This window comes from Onychomys torridus, chromosome 8 (genome assembly GCF_903995425.1).
Source record: "Onychomys torridus chromosome 8, mOncTor1.1, whole genome shotgun sequence".
Taxonomy (NCBI): Eukaryota; Metazoa; Chordata; class Mammalia; order Rodentia; family Cricetidae; genus Onychomys; species Onychomys torridus.
Window position 1 is genome coordinate 3,362,070 of NC_050450.1, and position 12,852 is coordinate 3,374,921.

Below are 12,852 nucleotides of genomic sequence, written 5' to 3' on the forward strand. Positions count from 1 at the left end.
ATGTTTTGCTTGCATGAAAGTCTGCACCATGTGGATGGGTACAGTGTCTACAGAGGCCAGAAGGGGGCGTTACCTACTCTGAGGCTGAAGTTAAAGGAAGTTGTGAATTACCATGTGGCCGCTGGTAATCAAACTTGGGTCCTCTGGAAGAACAGCCAGTGCTCTTAACCACTGAGCCATTTCTTCAGCCCCAGATTGCTATTGTTCTTTTAAAGAATTTTTTTTAAAACTTTTTTTTAGATTTATTTATTTTTATTATGTATTTTGTGCTTTGGTATTTTGCCTGTATGTATGTTTGTGTGAGGGTGTCAGATCCCCTGGAACTTGAGTTGTAGAAAGTTGTGAGCTGGCTATGTGGATGTTATAAAATGAACCCCAGGTCCTCTGAAAGAGCAGACCCCAGATTGTCATCTTTTTAAATTGAAGGATAGCAACTAATGAACGTTTTTCTTGATAGATAAAATAAATTCATCATAGAGTACCAAAAGACTGTGGGTAAATGTACAAGTCATACAAATAAGAAAATAATAAATATATATTATCCAAATATAGAATCAACCTAGACAAAGTATCAGTTTTTCTGATAACTCAGGAAGAATCCTCTACTTTTTGTAGAGAGCAGTTTCCCTTACCACATACCCAGAAATAGAGGAGGAGAGATGTTTGGGCACCCGCCATTCACCTAAGACAAGGACATGCGTGACCACTGACCTCACATTTTTGGCTTCACTGTGGTGATGCATAGAAGAGATGTCAGCCTGCAAGATTACGTGCTGACTTTGTGTAGGTAGGCTATTTTGGATGTCTGAGTAGAATAACTAATGAACATTTAATGTGTCGTGTACTGCTGCAGAACTGTTAGAAGTATAGTATGAGATACGACTCTTTATGTCAAGGAGGAAAAGTCCACTTTGAGATAAGGACCCCTGGCTGTTCTAATCTGGCCTATTTCCCAGGCAGCTGCCAAGTGAAGACTTAAATTCTCATTGGTTGTTTCTTAAATGCCTTGGGTCTCTTGCTGCTATCTCTGGGAGAAGAATCTGTGTTCCGCATGGCATTCCAAGTTCTCTGTGATGTGAGGCCTGCAACTTCTCACACTTCATTCCTGTCACCAGCACCCCACTGCTCACCAGACACACACACCACAGGGTTATCTTGTTATTTCCACCCTCCCCAGCTCCCTCCTCCCCTTGCTCTTTGCCTGGTTAACTCAGTTCAGTTGTGTGACTTTGTATATGGCCTTTCCCATTCTTCTCTTCTGCTGTCTAGTGGAGATGGATATTCTGAGTACTAATTAAAGAATTTGATAATTATGAATCATAGGTTTCAGCAAGAGATAAACATAAAAATGCAAATTTTCTATGGAAATGCATTTGTCATATAAGGAATATTTTTAAAAGGAAAAGCAGTTAGGCTTAGTAAAGAAAGATGTCAGCCCTAGCCAGTGAAAAGCTAAGAGATATAATGGCTTGAGATTCCTTATTTAAAAAAAAATCATTTTGAAGAATGTAATTATTTGTTTTGACCTGAGGATTTTTCAGTGGACACTTGCTGTTTTGCACAGCCTAGTCTTCAACCTCTGAGCTGGACAGATACCCTGCTCCACGTCCTGAGCAGCTGGAACTGTTGGCACACATCACCACAGGGGTGTAGCCAGCTCTGCAATAAAAAAGAATTGCTTGTGTTTTTTGTTTCCAGTTTTTTGTGATAGCTGGCCGGGAACACAATCGATGTAGACAGACTGGCTTCACACTCACAGATCTGCCTGTCTTTGCCTCTGCGCACAAGTACTGTGATTACTGGCCTGTGCTACCATGCCCACGACTCACTTTCCTAAGGGCAATTCAGGCAGTTCATTGAAGGCTACTGCCCTCTTCAAACTAATATCTCAGCAGTGATCCTTCTTTTTCTTGGAAGTGAGATTTTCTCAGTGAGCCAGAAGGCACTATAAATTCTGAACTTAAATAATCCTCCCAATTCAACCTACAGACACAAGTCATCATGCCCAGTGTCATACCATCTCTATGTGGAGGCTTGAAAATACAGCCACAATAATCAGACAGCTAAGATCGCAAGTGAATCCTCACAGCACCAGAAAAAACTATTTCAGAGGGTGGGGTGGCAGCTAGAAACAGTGATGACATTGAACAGCAAATCAGTAACATATTGTTGATTTTAGTCCTTTGCTTGAAGATAAAATTAATATACTGTAGTTGCCGTCACTCGTATTTGGGTGCTGTTTTGAGGCAGTCTCAGCTGTTGTTCTGCCGATCTTGAAGTTGTTGCTTCAAGTGTTCCTCCTGCCTCAGCCTCCTAGAGGCAGGGAGTAGGTTCTACCACACCCAGCTCTAAATTACTTTGTAAAACAAAACAAAAACAGTAAACCTGGTGTGATTGAAGGAGAATGGCCCTTTAGGCTCATATTTGAATGTTTAGTCCCTAGGTGTTTGAAGAGTTTGGGGGAAGGATTAGCAGGTGTGGCCTGTTGGAGGAAGTGTGTCACTGGGCTTTGAGTTTCAAATCCCCACACCAGGCCAGTCTCCCTCCTCTCTCTGCCCGTGGAGAGGATATACAGTGCTGTGCATGCCTGCTGCCCTGCTTCCCACCGTGATGGTAAGCAAGCCTCCAATTAAATGCCTTCTTCTATAAGCTGTCCTGGTCATGGTGTCTGTCTCATCATAGCAATAGACATCTGGTTTCTTCTCCATCAGCTAATTAGTAATTATTTGCCAGTTACAGCCTCTGTAGGAGTTTCTGTTTCTGTTTCTTTGGAGACAGGAGGACTATAACCTTTTTCCATTATACCTCCCTCAGACCCTTAAGGCTCAAAGCCCTTGTGTTTCCCTGAATCTATCCTACTAGTCTCCCGCCCTGGGCCAGCAGGACCTTTGCACCTGTGTCCTGGCGGTCTCAGTGTGGACTGGACCAGAGAGTGAAGGAAAAGACAGGAGTCTTAAGAGAGAAGCTAGCCTGGGAGGAGCCAGGCCCTTGAGAGCTGAGTCCTTTAAACCTCTCCTAGCTTGAAGAATTTCCTTTCCCCTATTCTCAGTCCAGATTCTAGGCACTCTGTCCTAGAAGCTAAGAATTAAGGAGCCACTGTGTCATCAGTATGGGAACTGAGACAGCTCCACATGCATTCTCCCTCAGCAGCCTGAGAAGTTCCCTTAATCGTTTAGGGACCTTGATAGAAGGCAAACTAGTGTTTGTGGCTTGAACCCCAAAAAAGAAATTCAGTCATAGCAGATGTAAAATAAAATTAGAGATTTTATTTAAAAAAAGATTTCAATACTGGCCTGGGAATTAGGGTTAAGAAAGCAAGGTGCTCAGATAGAAGTAGCATATGCCTGAGAGCATAGAGATGAGAAGCGAGGCACACCTAAGCATGGGTATAGGCTCCTCAAGAGTGAGTCATGGTTGTGTAGCATTAGCCATCCATGGCATTTTTGTGGCTCTCTGAAGTTTTATCTCAAAAAGTTGCTAAGCCTTTTACCCCTCCACCTCACCCTTTTCCCTTTTTATAACTGACATAAGTGGGGTGGTTCCAGAGATTCTTTGGATAGAATTATGATCTGATAAGATAAAACCATCAGCCACCAGGGCTGCACAAGAAGATTAATACATATCCTTTCCCTGCAAATAGAGTTTCGAGAGAAAGGATTTTAGGAGTTGCTAGTTGTGCGGGAGTTCTTGCTTCTTCCCTGGCCAGAGGCTTTAGTGAATCCCTCAGAGAGAAGGTGGTCACCCTGTCCTGTCTTGCTGCACGAACCTCTCCAGGCCCCATGGAAAATGCAGGCTTCACAGAATCAGAATTTCTGACTAACCAATACTTTGCTGTCTTGAAAATGATATTACAAGCCTGCAGATGCCTCCCCTCGGGAACTAGACAAAATGCTTGGCATCAGGAAATAGACACATGTACATAATCAAATAGATTCAAACTGTTTAGCTTTCTGGTAACAACCTTCATTCTCCGAGTAACTTGTGAATATATTATTAGTCTCTTAAAATTGTAACATTTAAACATTTTGTTAGGAAGTATGTCGATCATTTCTGTCACATTGAAAGGGACTGCCTGTGTTCTATTTCAAGCATCTCTTGAGGCTCTCAAGTCTCAGGACAGTTGAGTGTCTTTTTTCCTCATGGTTGTAAAAGAATGCCATGTGACAAAAATAAAAAAATAGAAGAAGATTTTAGACGTCTTTTTTTTTTTTTAAGAGATTACAAAACAGGTGCCAGAAAAAGGCTAAAGAGGCAGGAGAGGGACCCAGTACTGTTTTCACCCCACATTCCTTAGAGATGAGTAATTCAAGATGTGTGAGACATGCACCACTGAGCACAAAGCCTGGCTTTCCCCTGAAGTGTTTGTGGGATAGTTGGGTAGTGTCCTGATTCCACAGGCACAGTCATTATAGAAAAGAGGTTCGTTTCTTAACTACCTAACCACACTGCCAGCACCTTAACCTGACTGGTTGGTACGCTTCTTCTCTTTGCCTAGGCTGACCCCACTGCCTGTTTCCACAGCCTCCCTTGTCTAGTAGTACTTGAATGTGAACACTGTGAATGTGAATGAATATCGCCTGTGCCTTCTGAGCAGCAAAAAATTCCTGAGCTCCCACCCTGGGAGCAGAGCTTACCTGCCTGAGAAGCCCAGCTCTCAGTACCTACCAGAGCACCTGAGCCAATCAGAGATTCATAGAATTTGTCAGCATTGCAACACTGTTGCGTTTTCATAAACTCTCCCACCTGTACTGGTTTCCTAGTTCCATGGTTTTCTTGTTTCTTTTGGAGTTTTTGTTTGATTGGTTGGTTTTTATAGTTTGCTTGATTTCACTCAGGCTGTCTCCACTCAGAAGAGAGAGATATCAGGACTTCAGCACTTCCTGGCATTTGGAAACACTCAGTTAATGTTTGGATAACCTTTGATCATTTGTTATTTCCAGATGACAGCTTTCAACCAGAATTCAAAACACTTAGATATAAACTTAAATGCCTGTCGTGCATTTGATAATTGCTGAGTGGTACATTTATATTGTAAATTATTTTAATATTTTCTTAATTTCAGGGAATCTTCACCGAACCAGCAGTGTTCCTGAGTATGTCTACAAACTGCACTTGGTTGAGAATGACTTTGTTGGAAGGCAATCACCTGTCACTAGGGACTATGACATGCTAAAGGTGGGACATCAGAGAACATAACTCTGTGATCAGATTTTCAGGAAAACCATTTCGGACATCCTTGGTGGGGAGAGGTTGGAGAGGGTGTTATCCTCTAAAGTGGTCACACTCAAATAAGTATGACTCCAGACAGCCCAAAGGGACTGACTTCCGTCTTATTCAAAGAAATCGACTTGTTAAATTGTGTAATCCCGAAGTTGATCATTGGGGGCTGGAGAGATGGCTCAGAGGTTAAGAGCACTGGCTGCTCTTCCAGAGGGCCTGAGTTCAATTCCCAGCACCCACATGGTGGCTCACAACCATCTGTAATGAGATCTGGTGTCAAAGTCGATCATTATACTTCATTTAAATTTTATTTCTCTCATACAGGCTGGCATGACTGCCACTTACGGAAATCGCTGGGGGAGAGGCACAGCGCAGTACAGTTCCCAGAAGTCAGTGGAGGAGAGAGCCTGGAGGCAGCCTCTGAGGAGACTTGAGATTTCCCCAGAGAGCAGCCCGGAGAGGGCTCGCTGTGCGCACAGCGAATACCAGTTTGCCTGGAGGAGCCAAGGGGTGTCTGGTGGGCGCCTCACTTTGCCACGCTATGCACGCTCAGAGATCCTGGGCCTTCGCCCAGCAGGCACAGTCCGCAGGCCACCCGGGTGTGGGTCGCTTAGTGATGCTGTCTTCGACAATGGTCCACTCAACCCCACAATGCCCCCCCCCCCTCCCGGCACCAGCCACAGCGCGGGCAGCCTGCTGGAGGAGACCGTGCACGTGAGCCAAGTTCGGCCTCTGGGCGCGCAAAGCAGAGCTGCCCGCTCCTCCTGGCCCCGAAGCTCAGTCCGCAGCACCCTGCAGGACCCAGGGAGGATGCTGCCCACTGCTGGCCAGGCGGCTGTAGGTAGCGGGGATGCACATGTGGACAGGAGCGCCTTCACTGATGCCCAGCTCGGGTGAGCCTCCTGAACCTGCCTCACATTTTACATTGTATTTATGTATTATGACTTACCTGTTAACCCCAGTCTTTAGCTTTTTGCTAATGTCCGATTCATCCTTCTATTTTCAGAACCCTAAGAGCAATGTGGGTCCACAGTAGACACTGTAAAAATATATAATGAAATAACTACTTTTGCTATCTGGATCCATTTGTTTCTTAAATTCTACAATCACTAGCCATGACTGTATCAGAAAATAGTTTTAACAGACAGTATAATTTTAATAGAATACTTAATTATATTTCAAAGAATAATTTCTTCCTGAGATCCTCAAGTTCTAGAGACTAGGAATTAACTCTTTGATTTCTGAAGGGAAAGTTTTACTTCCTTTGGGAAGGTGAGGAAGCCAGAGGCATTCTCCAACTAGGAAACCAACAGTGTTCCCTTCCCACTGATGTGCTCCTCCTCAGTTCAGAGCTCTTGGCTGCTCCCAGAGCTTGCCCCACACCTGCGCACCGAGCCCTCTACCCTTATCCCACTGTTTTACACCTCCCTCTGGCCAGACCGCTTCCAGTCTACCTTTCCATGCCCACCAAGTGTCTTTTCATGTGTGGGGACATTCCTATGGTATATCTATATATTTTTTGTTTTATTTTATGTGCATTGGTGTGAAGGTGTCAGATCCACTGGAATTGGAGTTATGACAGTTGTGAGCTGCCATGTAGGTGCTGGGAATTGAACCCAGGTCCTCTGGAAGAGCAGCCTGTGCACTTAACCACTGAGCCATCTCTCCAGCCCTCTGGTGTATCTAGATAGAGCTGTAAACTAAACTATGGGGTTGTCTTTCCAGAAGAATGGAAATGCATCAGGCAGTGGCTGATGCAGCTGGAAACAGTCTCAGGGTAGGGGAGATACTCATCGCCTGTCTACAGACTAATGAGAAAGTTTTATAAAAATCACCAAGTGAAAAATTCTATATGTAGTTTTCCAAAAGTGGAATTTTTTTATTTCTAAGAATTGAATAATTCAATAAATGAATCTTAGACACTCCCAATGTATCCTGCACTGCTATAAAGCCCCATAGAAAGAAAAACTGAATGACTTGGGTGAGCATCTGGGAGAGGGGCAGAGAACATCAACAGCTCTGTGCCAAATGATTCAAAGAATGCAGAGCAGTGTACCGTGGGACCAGGTAATGGAGGCTAAGGACAGTGGATCCCCAGCAGATCACCAGGAAAGTTTTTGAGAGCAGAGAACAGGTCACACTGACTACCCTCCCATCATGTTTATTATAATTATTATTTTAACAATAGAAAAGCATATATCCTCATTTTTAACATATAAAAGAGAAGTCTTTAGAAAGGAAAGTAGGTCCCAAAGGACCCTGTGTTTATATACCTTTTGTACCCAAGAAGGACAAACTGTGTATATAGCAAGAAGAGCCTTTGAGTCGGTGTAGTGAGCTGAGGAGCAGAGACCAGGAACCGTCCTCAGAAAGCTAACGCAAGAAAAGTGTTATTTTAATCCTTTGTAAGGGTGTTTTAGCCTTGTCCCTTGTCTCTAATGATAAGGAATATCCTCTTCTGTGCAAGGGTACCTATCTCCTGGGAAGTTAGTTTTGTGGCCTGATTTAAGTCGAACAGGAAAGTCCAAGATTCCTTTCTTACCTGCTGTTTCCAAATGTCTTTCAGCCTGACATAGTCGGTAACTGAAACTGCATAGAATGAAGTGACATATTCTGAACTTGAAAGAGTTTGTTGTTCTTATTTATACTTCTATTTCCTGTTTTTAATTCATACTTTATGAATAATAATCAGTTGTTCTTTTGCTATGTAATGCCAACCACATTGCTTGCTGTCTTCATGGTCACTGGTTCTACCCACGTTGACATGTCCATTAGGGCCTCGGAGGAATCACATCTCCACCACTTGCCTTCACTGGGACCCTCCTTTTAGACTTCCCAGTTGAAGGCTTGTTTTATTGCCTCAGCTTCGACTCTGCCATGCTCTCAGAAGCACTGACAGCAATGAGTTGCGTTTCCACAGCAGCATTCTTGCTGCACTTGGGCCGCTGGGTGATTTTTCCTTCTTTTGACCACACTTGCAGGAGCCCAATAGCTTCAGAGATGCTTATGTCAGGAGAGCCAGATTAGGGCAAACCGTGTGGCAGGAATGTAAGTTGGGCATTCCACATACAAAAATTACTAGAATTTTTTTGGGGGAGAGGGCAGTATTTTCTATAATGATTCTTATTCTAACCAATAGCTTTTTGTGTTCTTCCTGTTGTATTTGTTATTTACATTTGTTAAGTTCCTTTCTTTCTGTGTGTGTGTGTGTGTGTGTGTGTTGCTATAGAACCCATGGAAGCATGCTATTATCAAACTCTCACCTCAGCCAATCTACACTGAGAGTCATAACTAAAGTTGAAAGGCTCACTTTTTGAGTTCCTGCTTTGGAAGATAGGAGTCAGGGGACAACTGTTCTTTCTAATCTCTCACCTATCTCCCCAACACCATCTGTCAAGTCATATTTGTAGCACAATATTTTGGGGAACACAATACCACCACACATATTTCTGTGGGCCTCTGGAAGTGTTATCATGTGGCCCATACTGGTCTTGAACTTCTGATCCTTCTGCCTCTACCTCCCAAGTACTGGGATTACAGGTTTGTGCTACCACACTGGTAATGGTGATGGAACACGGGCTTTGCACATGCCAGGCTGAACCCTAGCTCTGGCCTGCCTCCTTTTTTTTTTTTTTAACTAATTACAATCATCTCCTGAAGTATATTTGTAGTTGGAGAGCTTCTCACCAGGTTCTACCCAGCCCCCGCGATTCTATAACCCACATATAAAATAATCATACAGACACTTATATTATTTAAACTGCTTGGCCATTAGCTCAGGCCTACCATTGTCTAGCTCTTACTCTTATATTTAGCCCATTTCTGTTAGTCTATACTTTGCCACGTGGCTCGTGGCTTACCGGTGTCTTTACATGTTGCTTGTTATGGCGGCAGCTCACAGTCCCCTCCCAGCCTTCCTGTCCCCAGCCTCCAGCCTTCCCCTCTTCCTTGTCCCACCTACCCTATCCTTCCTGCCTGGCTACTAGCCAATCAGCACTTTATTTATACAGAGTGATATCCACAGCATATATTTTCAAATATGAGATTATTATATAGTTCTCAGTATAGAGGCCAGCAGTGTTCTGCTTTTCTTTAAATACCTTTATACTCATGAAGAGCCTTTCAGCTCAACATAAACAGTAGCCAGAGCTTCGTATTTTGAGGTGGCATATTCTGAATTTCTGTGCATAAAAATGTATTACAGAAAATTCATTACATTGCTTCTTATATCCTCACCTCTGCACACTTACCACCACACAGGGACAATGCTCACAGTGCTCACTGCCTCCCCTCTGCACACTCACCTCCACACAGGGACACTGCTCACAGTGCTCACTGTCTCACCTCTGCACACTCACCACCACACAGGGACACCACTCACAGTGGTCACTGCCTCACCTCTGCACACTCACCACCACACAGGGACAATGCTCACAGTGGTCACTGCCTCACCTCTGCACACTCACCTCCACACAGGGACAATGCTGTACTACTGACACTCACTTCTCACATGTGCATGTAGTAATTGACTGTTTTGATAGAAAATATCCACACTGAAAACAGTCTCCCAAGATGTCTTTTGTGTTTGTATTACTAGTAATCTAGTCACCTTCACAGCAGAAATTAAAAAGAAAGCAAACTGTTGCTCTGTGAATCAGTTGGGGGTTATTATTTCACAAGTCATGTCTTCTGTAAAAGAGCTTCTCTGTGTCAAACTACATATGACTTGATCATCACCTAAGAGTAAAGGACAAATTGTCCTTCAGGCTCCATATGAACCCACTGTAGTGGCAGAGCGAAGGGTGGCAGAATGGGATTGGAATGTTAAGAAAAGTGTCTTAAAAAAAAAAAAGTGTCTAGGAAGTCATTTAGCCTTATTCCTCTTCCTGATGCATTTGTCACACCAGCATAACTTAGTTTACCAAAACAAAAGTGGGATGTTATGGTTGCTGTTGTATTTTCAGGTGAAATAGCAGATTCTGAGCAATTCTGAGAAAAATCTAAATGTTTTTGGTTGGTTGTGGGGGAGATGTTTCTACTATAATTGTGAAATTCCCAGAGTAGGGATAGTTTTTAATTTCTGTGAATACATTTTCTTTAAATTGTATTGAAATGGTCATGGTCATGTTGGGGATTTTTAAGTCTTTTTTTTTTTGTATGATTATCATACTATACCTATTTATCTTAGAGAGTTGCATTTCTTTGTCTCTGTCTTCTACAACATCCTTAGAGACCAGGAAAAGTAGAAAGTAAAAGACCAGGAAAAGGAAAAGTAGAGAAATTCTGCCACTAGCTCCTGATACCTTTTGATTTCCAGTGCTGATGTTTCTTAGGCTAGAGAAAATTTAGAGTGCAGATATTGTAGGTGCTTCTAATACTAGTTAAGTCACTTACGGACAATCAAGAGGACATGGTTTGCATTCTCACCAGAGCTGTGACTGTTTATCTAGGAATGCAGACATGGAGATGACCTTGGAGAGAGCTGTGAATATGCTCAATGCAGACCATGTACCACTGTCCAGGATTTCTGCCGCCGCTACTTTTATACAGCACGAGAGCTTCCAAAAATCTGAAGCACGGAAAAGGGTGAGTATCCTCTAAGCCCATGTAAAATCTAGCAAACCATCAGTGATGTGTTGACCCTGCACACCAAAACAATTCCTTAGTGTAAACTTAAAACTTTTCACCGAAGACTGATACTGTGCTTCCTAGTACACACAAAGCCCAACACTATACAAACCCAGAGTGCTGGCACACTCCTGTAATCCTAGCACTTGGGGTGAAGACAGAAAGATCAGAAACTCAAGCTCATTCTTGCCTACACAGATCTTAAGCTGCACTGATCTATGAGTATAGTAGAAAGTCATTTTATTGCTACATTCTTTTAGCAGAAGAGTAGTTTTTGATTTTCCCCTAGGTTCCTGGACTATCTAGTCTCAGGTTCTTGGCCTTAAATCAAATCAGATCTTGGTTAGTTAATCCTCCAAAACTTTGGCCCATGATCATACCAGCATATATTGTAGATCACAGGGTTTGTGGCTCAGTTGGTGTTTACCTTTCTCCTCTGGTAGTGTGCACAATACTCCAGTATCATAAAGTCTAGTCAGTAAGAGCGAAGGTTCTAGGTAGGTACCCTGACTTCTCTGTGTTTAGTGAGTTATGTAGGTGTTGTCTTCAATAATAGGGCCTTACTGTCAATTTGTGGAGAGCAACAAATATGCATGACAATAGCCAGGGTTGTTTGAGGGTTCCCATGGGAACTATCCACTGTGGTGGATAGTTTTATGTCAATTTGACACAAACTAAAGTCATTGAGAGGAAGAAACCTCAACTGAGAAAATGCCTTCATCAGATCAGGTTGTAGGCAAGCCTGTAGGGCATTTTCTTAATTAGTGATTGATGATGACAGGGAGCCCAGCCCACTGTGGGTGGTACCATCCCTAGGCTGGTGGTCCTGTATTCTATAAGAAAGCAGGCTGAGCAAGCTGTAGGGAGCAAGCCAGTAAGCAGCACCCCTCCTTGGCCTCTGAGTCAGCTCCAGCCTCCAGGTTCCTGTCCTGCTTGAGTTCCTGCTCTCACTGCCTTTGATTATGAACTGTTATATGGAACTGTGAGTGAAATAAACCCTTTCTTCCCCAACTTGCTTTTGGTCATGGGACTTCATCACAGCAATAGCAACCCCAAGGCAAATACAATGAGATGTCCCCATTCTTGGCATTGGAAGCTTCATGTGATGAGAGACGCCCTGGGGCTCTGTCTCCCAGTTATTTGGCAATTTTATTTAGACTGACTTTATCTATCTTAGGAAGCTTCAACTGTGTTAGGTTTCCATTTGACCCCTCAAATGGCCCTCCATATACCTTTTTTCTCCCTCCTTTTCCTTCCCCTCCCTATTTGAGCCTCCTGTTCCAGTACCCACCCACCCCCATCCATCCATATCTATTCTATTTCCCACTCCTAGGGAGATCCCTCCCTCCCCTTAATCCCTTACTGTATACCTGAACTCTGTGGTTATAAGGATTATAGCCTGCTTATTGAAGAACGAGCAGCCAACACCCACATAACAGTGAATACATACCATATTCATCTTTGAGTCTGAGTTACCTCACATAGGACGATTTCCCCAGCTCCTCATGTTTACCTGCAAATTTCATGATGCTATTTTTAAATGCATGAATAATATTTTATTGTGTAACTATACAAAAATTTTATAATGTCCATTCATCTGTTAACAGACATCTAAGTTGTTTCTAATTTCTAGCTATTATGAGTAGAGCAGCAATGAACATAGTTGAGCAAGTGTCTCTGTGGCAGGATGAAGCATCCATATGCCCAAGAGTGGTATAGCTGAATCTTGAGGTAGATCTATTCCCATCTTCCTGGGCAGTGGTGGCACATGCCTTTAATCCCTTGGGAGGCAGAGCCAGGTGGATCTCTGTGAGTTCAAGGCCAGCATGATCTACAGAGCATGATTCAGGACAGGCACCAAAGCTACACAGAGAAACCTTGTCTCAGGGGGAAAAAAACTATTCCCACCTTCCTGACAAATTGCCACATTGATTTCTATAGTGGATGTACACGTTTTCACTCCCAACAGCAATGGAGAAGTGTTCTCCTTACTCAACATCCTCA

At 43.2% G+C, this 12,852-nt stretch overlaps 1 protein-coding gene across 1 annotated transcript in view; it reads left to right on the plus strand.

The window, feature by feature from the left end:
- Positions 1 to 12,852, plus strand: part of Pkp2 (plakophilin 2) — a 61,001-nt gene that overhangs the window by 6,032 nt on the left and 42,117 nt on the right. Inside the window, exons 2-4 of the mRNA XM_036197690.1 lie at positions 5,063 to 5,175; positions 5,545 to 6,113; positions 10,671 to 10,806. Coding sequence (XP_036053583.1) covers positions 5,063 to 5,175; positions 5,545 to 6,113; positions 10,671 to 10,806 — 818 coding nt within the window. The remainder of the gene's footprint in view (positions 1 to 5,062; positions 5,176 to 5,544; positions 6,114 to 10,670; positions 10,807 to 12,852) is intronic.